At 32.3% G+C, this 8,888-nt stretch overlaps 1 protein-coding gene across 1 annotated transcript; it reads right to left on the bottom strand.

The window, feature by feature from the left end:
• Nucleotides 1-287: 287 nt before the first annotated feature.
• LOC132602210 (cytochrome b561 and DOMON domain-containing protein At5g47530-like) lies at nt 288-6,736 on the bottom strand. The gene is made up of 4 exons (XM_060315173.1): nt 5,721-6,736; nt 4,496-4,939; nt 3,165-3,428; nt 288-1,092 (listed from the first exon to the last, which is right to left on the bottom strand). Exons 1-4 carry the CDS (start codon nt 6,057-6,059, stop codon nt 826-828), a joined length of 1,314 nt encoding a protein of 437 aa, XP_060171156.1. The 5' UTR covers nt 6,060-6,736; the 3' UTR covers nt 288-825.
• Nucleotides 6,737-8,888: the final 2,152 nt, after the last annotated feature.

Here is an 8,888-nt window from a genome sequence, read left to right as displayed (position 1 = left end):
AGTTCGACTTTTTAAGAAGACATAATTTTGACGATACCCTGACATTCTTTTGGTATGGGTTACTCACGGGTGTTTCTACCATGGATGAATGGGCAAAATTCTTGTGAAGCATTTGGAGAGAAGCAGAAGAATTTAACACTCCAGTGTATTCCTCTTTCCCATTGTCTGTTGACATGAGCTAGGGTAGTGGGAAGCAAAAAACAAAAGAGTGAAAAAGTGCTATAGCGGGTAATAAAATAAAGATGGGCTAAATCGGGTAATCACTTTGCCATAATTGTCATACAGTGTTATTTTTCCCCAAAAAAGGGACAATTTGAAATATTATATAAATGTTATCATTAATCACTTCTATTACAAAAATATCAAAATGAGGGAGGTAAGTGTAATATGTCAAATTACAAGAAATATCACAAACATACATTTGAGTAAACCTTACTTATTTTTTTCAACATAAAATAAAACCATAATAATTGGACAAATTATTAACCCTCTCCACCCTAAATATACATAAAAACTTTATAGTTCAAACATAATAGATATGACAAAGTTATACAACATATGTGATGGTGGAACTTAACCCATACTTCGTAAAATGTCGAAAAATGCGCAAACTAATTGAAACGCCACCATCATTGTAAAATATAATTTTTTTATTTTTTTTAAAAGATATGGCGTCATAGATACTAAAAAGAAAAAAACTAATCATAACAAGTACTAGAATTTGTTTGTATCAGTCTCTCGGAACCTATCTTGAAGTGAGTGAATTGAGAAGTAAGAAGATAAGATGATTATTTCTTACTATATCTATTTGTCCATTGTTCCACCTCATTTAATCTCTTTGTCCTTGTTCAATTGATCAACTTTGAATCTGAGCCAATTGATGATTTCGAGGACTAAGAAGATGAAAGTAAGAGAGACAATAACTGCGATGTAGACAGGTCTCCACGTGTCTACATCTTGCATTATTTTGATCCCTTTGAATATGTTGACACAAATCACTGCTAGTAATGCATAACCAAGAGAAAGATGGTATATACTCCAGTATGTGTGAAGTTCATCGTTCTTGTGGGGCTTTAATCTCAAGGCTAGCGTCTGCATATATTTTTATTAATCAAATGATTAGTATACACATTTGTCAGTAGCCGTGCTAAAATTAGCCTATAAAAATATGACCTGTTCGATCCGTTCAAGTTTGGATATGTGAATGAGTCGTGCAATTATTAACTCAATAGTATAAATTAACCTATGAGTAAACCTTATGAAAAAAGACATTCTTTTGTACGGTATGTTATATCTAATAAAGATATTTTTTATTAGATACTTAAACAGATTATTGGAAAACATATAGGAAAACTAAAACTTAAGAATTGGGTGGGTTGAGTTTGTAGTTTGATCCATGCATTTATTCACTCAGCCCATTTTGAACCGTTCAAATTTAGTCCAAACTTTCCATTTGATACCCCTTTGTTAGTATCATCATTATCTTAAGGTTATGAAATCACAAAAATTAATTAGAACGGATAATTCAAATAACATCTCTTTTGTTTTAATCTTTTTATGGAAAAAATTAATAACGTAAAAGAAATTTTTCACGATTTTCTTTTCTGCTTCACCTCATCAAAAGGATCAATAGTGTCCCCACTTATCCCTGCAGCGTGACTTGAACCTCCAACCTACCAGTTAATGGTGGAGGTGCTCAACCACTTGAGCTACCCTCACTCGTCTGTTTTGCACGAACGACGACGCTCATAACAATGACTTTAATTGTGGGAAAAAGAAGGATTACGAAATTTCCCTCCTATCCCGCCACTTCAATTCCCACGTTAGTCTTGTTAATTAGTAATCTACTTATGCAAGTGAATCATTTCAAAGGGCATGCAGAAATAGTAAGTTTAAAGGATAGGAGTCCAGGGTCTGGAAGGGAATTTTCTTTTGGGAAATTTTCATAAGCAGTGAGATTAGTATCCTTTATTTGCAAGGGAATTCTCTTTTAGGAAAATTTCATAAGTAGTGAGATTAGTATCCTATATTTGCAAAAAAATAACGATAATTTTTTTTTTCAAAATTAAAGAATTGGGGTCCAGGCTCTGGAAGGGATTATGCTTTCTAATTATTTAAAAGTACTGTTACATTTTTTCCCCCTTTTTTTAGTTTTATCTACACATGATGTTTACACTTAGTATATTAAATTATCATAATTAGTGCAGCAACGGTTTTAGGCCCGCATATTTTTAAGACCCCATTTTTTAATTATTAATAATAGGTTAATTTTATGGTAATATTCCTTAAATAAGTTGATTTTTAATGGTAAAAATGTATAAGATCTTTATAAGAAGAGAAAAGTGAATTATTTAGCCAATGCAATTGATGGTGACCAAAGGGCAATTTACATCCTGATATTAATCTTCTATTTTTTCTTCGTCATAATAAAGCTGTTGTTTTATATTTTTCTCAATAGGCAATCTATTCTTCAAAAATTAAGGGATCAAAGACATCGAATAAATTAAAATTGTATTTTTTCTTATTCTTCTCAAGTTCTCAAGCATTACAGTGAACAAATTAAAAGAATGATATTTTATTTTGATATAAAGTTATCAATTTCAAGAATCTGTTCTTCTAACTTTATAATAAAATTTTATTTTGATATCAAGTTATCAATTTCAAGAATCTGTTCTTCTAACTTTCTATTTTCTTTTTCTTTATATTTAAATTTATTTATTTTTTCCGTCATAGTACTTACTTTATTATTTTTCTCATAATTCAAATATATGTCAACTATAAATATGAATCAGGTTAGTAAATATGATTTTCTTTTTTTAAGTTTTTTAATATTAGCTTTAGGATCCCAATATTCTTGAGCCTCCCTACTAAGTGATAGATTCATAACGTCATGAAAGTACATGTTAATTAACTATGGTTAACGACAAATGTATATGAAAGATTATACGTATAATGTATTTTTTTGATTTTGGTATAAAAACTGAATGTATGTAGATAAAAAGGACAGTCCGATGCAGAAACATTCCGCATTCACGCAGGATTTCGAAAAGAACTACACTCAAAATAAGGTATGATGTAGACAAGATATCTTGATGCTTAGTAGCTGATATAATAAAAGGAAAATCAAAAATTTGGGAGAGAGAGAGAGAGAGTGAGTTTTTTACTTGAAGGGTGGCAAATGTGAAGATGAAGATGCCAAAAACTCCATGTTTGGGAAAAGAGTAATATTTGGAAGAAGCTCCAAGCCAGAGTCCAAGTGCCCAACCAGTTGCACCTATAATATATCCACATGTTTGGCATGTCTTATGAGCATGCTTCCATTGATCATGTTCATTCCAATTTATTGGTCCCTTTTTGAAATACCTAGCTATTATCACCCCAATAGGCAATATTACACCCCAACCAATAATGTTAAGTATTCCATGAGCCTGCAAATACAAAAATAAATTAAGCAAAGAAAAAGACTTCTTTTCTATATGCAAGAACAGTTTTACAAAAATCTTAATTTTAGATATCATGTGTTCATGCTTAAAAAACACATGGAAATTATGATTTGTACACGAGAAATATACACAAGTAATAATTAATAATATGCCGTAATCCCAAATTAGGCTTGGTTGCATTCAATTATGTGAGTAGTTGAAAAATAATATTATGGTGAAATCAAATCTTAATCATAAGGACTTAATTTTAAGCTTCTTTTCACAAAAGGGCTCAAAGGCCACCTTCTAAGGATAACAACATCAAACTAATAATGTTGTTCAGAAGTATATATGGGGTCTTTAATAAATTACTTTCTAAAAGTTAGAATTTCTTTAGTTTAGCTTCTAATTAAAGTAAATTTGGAGGGAAAAAAAAGGAATTGTTTTCCTAAAGCACGCATTATAATTTATCAATATGCTCATTCTGTCTAGTCCAACCGTTTGAAGGTTGCATGCATGCAATGGATACCATTCGAGTTTAACCTCTATGTACTGGTAGTATAAAAAAACTATACTAGCAGGTCACGTATGAAATTACTTTCTCTATCCCAATTTATGTGGTATTATTCAGATTTTGACACTCAAACTTTTAATTTTGACCATGAATTCATACATGAAATTTTTAAATTTTAGAAATAATATTTACATATTAGGAAACTATGTACAAAGTTCTATAAATAACAATAAGTGACAATTCAAAATACTTTATAAGCCATATGAAAAAACTGGGGTCGAAGGAAAGTGGTTTGACTCTTGAAACTAGAAAGATATCACATAAATTAAGATGGAAAGAGTAATAGATAACAACATAGTCGTCTATAATAAGTGGGATTAATTATATGAAAAGTAAGGTGTAACCTCTATAACAAGTAAAATACAATAATAACGTAAAAGTATTTTACAATCCGTGTATATAAGTTAAATATTCCAGAAAACTCAATATAGGCATAACCAAGAGAAAAGAAAGAAAGATTAATAATTAAGGAGAATAATCCATAATTAATTAGGCTTACAATTCTTGCTTGACGACGTCTAGAACCTCTAACAGTTATAACTGTGCCAGTCTGCAAATCAATGGTCTCTGTGCTATCATAGTTATGAAGCTTCCTTTCATGAATCTTTGGTTCCATTCCCATTGCAACTTTTCCAACTTGCCAAACTTGATTAATTCTTGATACATTGACTGTTTGAGGAAGATGTACAGTGGCTTCTATAATGTGATAATAATGAATGTGTCCAAACCTTAAATTGCTTATATTCAAATCAATAGGAGAAGGTAAGAGCTTGCACCCTATCTTGATATATTGTGTGACATTGTACGTGTCACCAAGAAATGAACCATTTGTTTGTTTGATACCAATAAGTGCTTGAGTCCCCACCATTCTCGGTACTGGTCCAAAGTTCAAACCCCAAGCTAGCCACCCTGTTTCACTTTCTAATCTAGCTCCCACCATTATCTGTTGGAGCGGAGGCAAATTCAAAATTTATAGTCAGTGAATGGAAGAGTCGAAAATTCTATCAGGGAAATTGAAAGGAATGCAAGAATATCACACTTGAAATTTGAACATGCAACCCGATCCGAATTTTGACCATTTTTACCACTGTACTACAAACTTTCCGCATATCAAGAGGATTCAACAAATTTATGTGTATGTCCAAAAAAAAAATCACCTTATTTTTTGTGTAATTTTTCGGCAAAAGGGGTTTTGGTCGCTTCATAGGGTCTTAACGAGAAAATTCATATCAAGATTAATAAAGAAAACAAATAATAAAAGCCAACCCACAAAATTAAATTTTAAAAAGAAATAGGAAAGAAGAGAACTCAAGAGGCCCATAAATATCAAAACAAAGATATAGACGACTGCATCAAATTGATATTTTGCTATTATTGCCACAAAGAAGAGTTTCTGAATTTTTCAAAAGGAGATGAGATCAAAACTTAATCAATAAATGATTTTTAGTTTTGAAACTCATTGGAAAGGGTAGTGCAAGAAAAATCATACAAAAATGATCGAATCTTCAGATGCTCCAAAGAAATTGAGGTGCTGAAAAATGATCGAAATAGTTGAATAGGAGGATCGCTATGATTTTAGCCCTTGGTAAGTTGCTCAAAATGAATCTAATTAACCTATATACAAAAACACAAGCATAGAATTTTTTATGCATGTATTTATGGATTGAGCCGAAAGCAATAAGTTCAGTTGAACTCATAGAATCAACTCTAAATCAGCCTCTGACCTGGAGACTCCGAGTCGTGTTGTCGATATTCCATCCAAACTCAACTCCATTCCTGTGTTTGTATCTCTTGCATAATGTTAGATTTCTGTTCTGGGCTTCAGACCAAAAATCCTCAGTGCAATCATGGGCATGAATTGTAAATGAAAATAAAGACAAAAGGAAGATTGAGTTTGAGACCAAAAATGTTAAACAAGATGGAGACATCTTCACTTTCTTTTTATTGATTTTTTTTCTATTTTTTTCTCTTTCTACCTCAAGGTAAGGTATATATAATAGGCAAGTCAAAAGGGGGGAAAGAAGGAAATTTAACATGAGGATACGCATCCATGAGTTTTTCATTGGAGTGAGAAAATTGGAGTTTAAAAGAAGTAATGTATATGTTCTGTTTGTTTATTCTTTTTTTTTTCTCCCACTTTTTTGGATAAGGTCAGAGGTTCTTTTTATTAGGAACAAAGTGCGAGGGTAAAAGCTGTGTTTCAATTACTCTTCCTATGTTTTTCACTTTACTTCTCTTTCTGTTGCTTTTCTTGTATAGTAAAATGCTTTACTTTGTGTTCCACGTATAGGAAGGGAAAGGACAAACTTAAGTATGTGTGTATGTGCGTGTTTTTACATAATAATTGATGTAAAAACAAAGTATCACTTTTGTGACTAGTTGTATTTCTCTATTTCTCATTGAGATTAGCTTGGTCTTCGTTAATTGTTAAAAAAAAAAAAAACAACACACACACACAAAAAAAAAAAAAAAAAAAAAAAGGACCCAAAAAGAAGTTCCCGGCCATTTCACTTATGTATTTCTCTATTTTTCATCGGGATCCATTTGGTCTTCGGCTGATATTAAAGAAAAAAAAGACTTAAAAGAAGTTCCTGGCCATTAACTTGTATTTCTCTATTTTTTTTTCTTTTCGAGATCGGTTTGTCTTCGGTTAATGTTAAAAAGGGACTTAAAAGAAAGTCTCTAACCATTTACTTGTATTTCTCTATTTCTTATCAAGATTGGCTTGGTCTTCGACTTATTTAGGGAAAATGTCTAAAATACACCCCAATCTTTATCCAGATTTGCTGTAACACACCTAACCTTTACGACGGTCCTATTACCTCCGGAATATATTTTTAAAGCATTCTTTGGCATTTATCAGGAAAAGTCAAACCAAAATCCAACACGACACAAGCCAAGATTCGATTATGAAAGAATATAGTGATTCAGAAGATCAAATTCGAAGAGAATCAACGCTTTATCCATGAAAAAAATTAAGAATGTAGGAGAAAATTCTAAGTTTTTGTTTTGTTCGAAGAGTGAAATGACCTGAAAATGACTGAACTCCTTTGTTTTTTAACATTTAGTTTAGCACATGTTTGAATTATTATCTAGCTCACTTGACAAATGCCGAATAAATTCCTTAAAAATATATCCAGGGGATAATAGGATCCCCGTAAAGATTAGGTGTGTTGTAGCAAATTTGGGCAAAGATTGGTGTGTATTCTAGACAATTTCTCATTTATTTAAAAAAAAAAAAAAAAGGCTCAAACAGGAACTGTAACCATTACTGTAACCCTTTAGAGGTAAACTGATATCGTTCAATAAGATCATTTTGTCATCCGGTAAGATAACGAGGATTAAAGAAAATGAATTAATGTTTATTCAATCTGTGAAACAAGAGGGGTTGAATTGAGCCTTTAAACTTATTCATCGATTAGATTAATCTTAGTCAACTAATTTTAAATAATATTTTCTATACACACAAACTATTAGATCAAAACCAATATAATACTATTAAGAATAAAAAGGCAAAAATTCAAGTGCGAAAAGTAAATGAGGCAGCTTGTTTTATACTTGCGTAAACTTGCTTGTGTTATTCGTTTCTTTGGTAGGAATTCCCTTTCCTTGTGTGATTTGCCTCTCTGTCAATCACAATAGTTATATTCACGACATGGATCTCACAATCCTTTTTGTGATGTCTCTTCCCAATATAGCAGTAACTATGTAATTTTTGTACGTTAAGTAGGAGTATAACATTTTCCTAGATAACGTTTTGATTATCTAACTTATAATCACATTGAAAATTTCCTTTTGTCTTGTTCTCAAGATTCCATCCAAACTCAATTTCATTCATATGTTCCTATCTCTTGCAATGGATATGGCAATTGTCACGATCCAAAATCCTCAAATTGTGACTAAGTCGCGAAAATATAAATAAATTGTGGAATTAATCAGAACAATTATAATAAGTCTCATAATAGGTCTAATAATAAGAACATGAAATGGTCTAAGTCAGTACATCCCCACCAAAACCTGGAAGTCACAAGTACAGAGCTACTAAATCCTAATACAAGTTTGGAAAATACATAAACATTGTCTGGAAAGAGAGAACGGCAAAAGGTAAAGTAGGAAGGAGTTTGACGCCATGAAACCATCATCGGCTCACCCTAAAACTCTGAGAAGCGCTCCAAAGGATCTATGAGCCTCGATATCCTCTCGTATCCGGACCGAACCTGCACACAAAAGGTTCAACAAGTGTATAGTGAGTACAGGAAGCACGTGTACCCAGTAACATTGTTGATTGACCCTAAACTATAGTGATGACGGGGTACTTCCGATACTCCTCTTATTTCTTTGTTAGTTTCAAATAGTTCATAATCACTTAGAAAATAAATAAGATTCCCACAACACAATTGGATCATAAAGTCTATTCCTTTCCAAGTATAATTGTGAAGGTTCAAGCTTTTCACCGCATTAAGAAAAGTATAAGTGTAAAGATTAAGCATAAAGATATCATCTTTATGTCAATTATGTAGAGGATGAGCATAAAAATCCCACCTTTTAGCACACATATGGTATGAAATCAAGTCAAGCAAGCATAGACAGTATGATATGTAACGGGATGCATGCAATGCAAGTGAATTGTATGTAATGAAATGGTCATATGAACCTGTACTGTAACGACCAGCCTGGTCGCTATTGGACCTTCCGCAGCCTGTGTATGAAAACCCAGGGTATCGTCATAAGATTAGTCCCCGAGGGAGTTTTAAGTGTAAAAATTACTCGTAGTTGAAATTAGTTAGGAGTTAAAGAATTATGGGTCTGGGGGGGGTATGTTCTCGCTGCAGTGAGTAACTGACTGCCATAGCGAGCCGCGTTCCCACTGTAGCAGAGAATCAATCCGTTGC

This window comes from Lycium barbarum, chromosome 7, assembly GCF_019175385.1.
Source record: "Lycium barbarum isolate Lr01 chromosome 7, ASM1917538v2, whole genome shotgun sequence".
Classification (NCBI taxonomy): Eukaryota; Viridiplantae; Streptophyta; class Magnoliopsida; order Solanales; family Solanaceae; genus Lycium; species Lycium barbarum.
The sequence above is the reverse complement of the archived record's forward strand: the minus strand, read 5'-3'. Positions and strand labels throughout refer to the sequence as shown.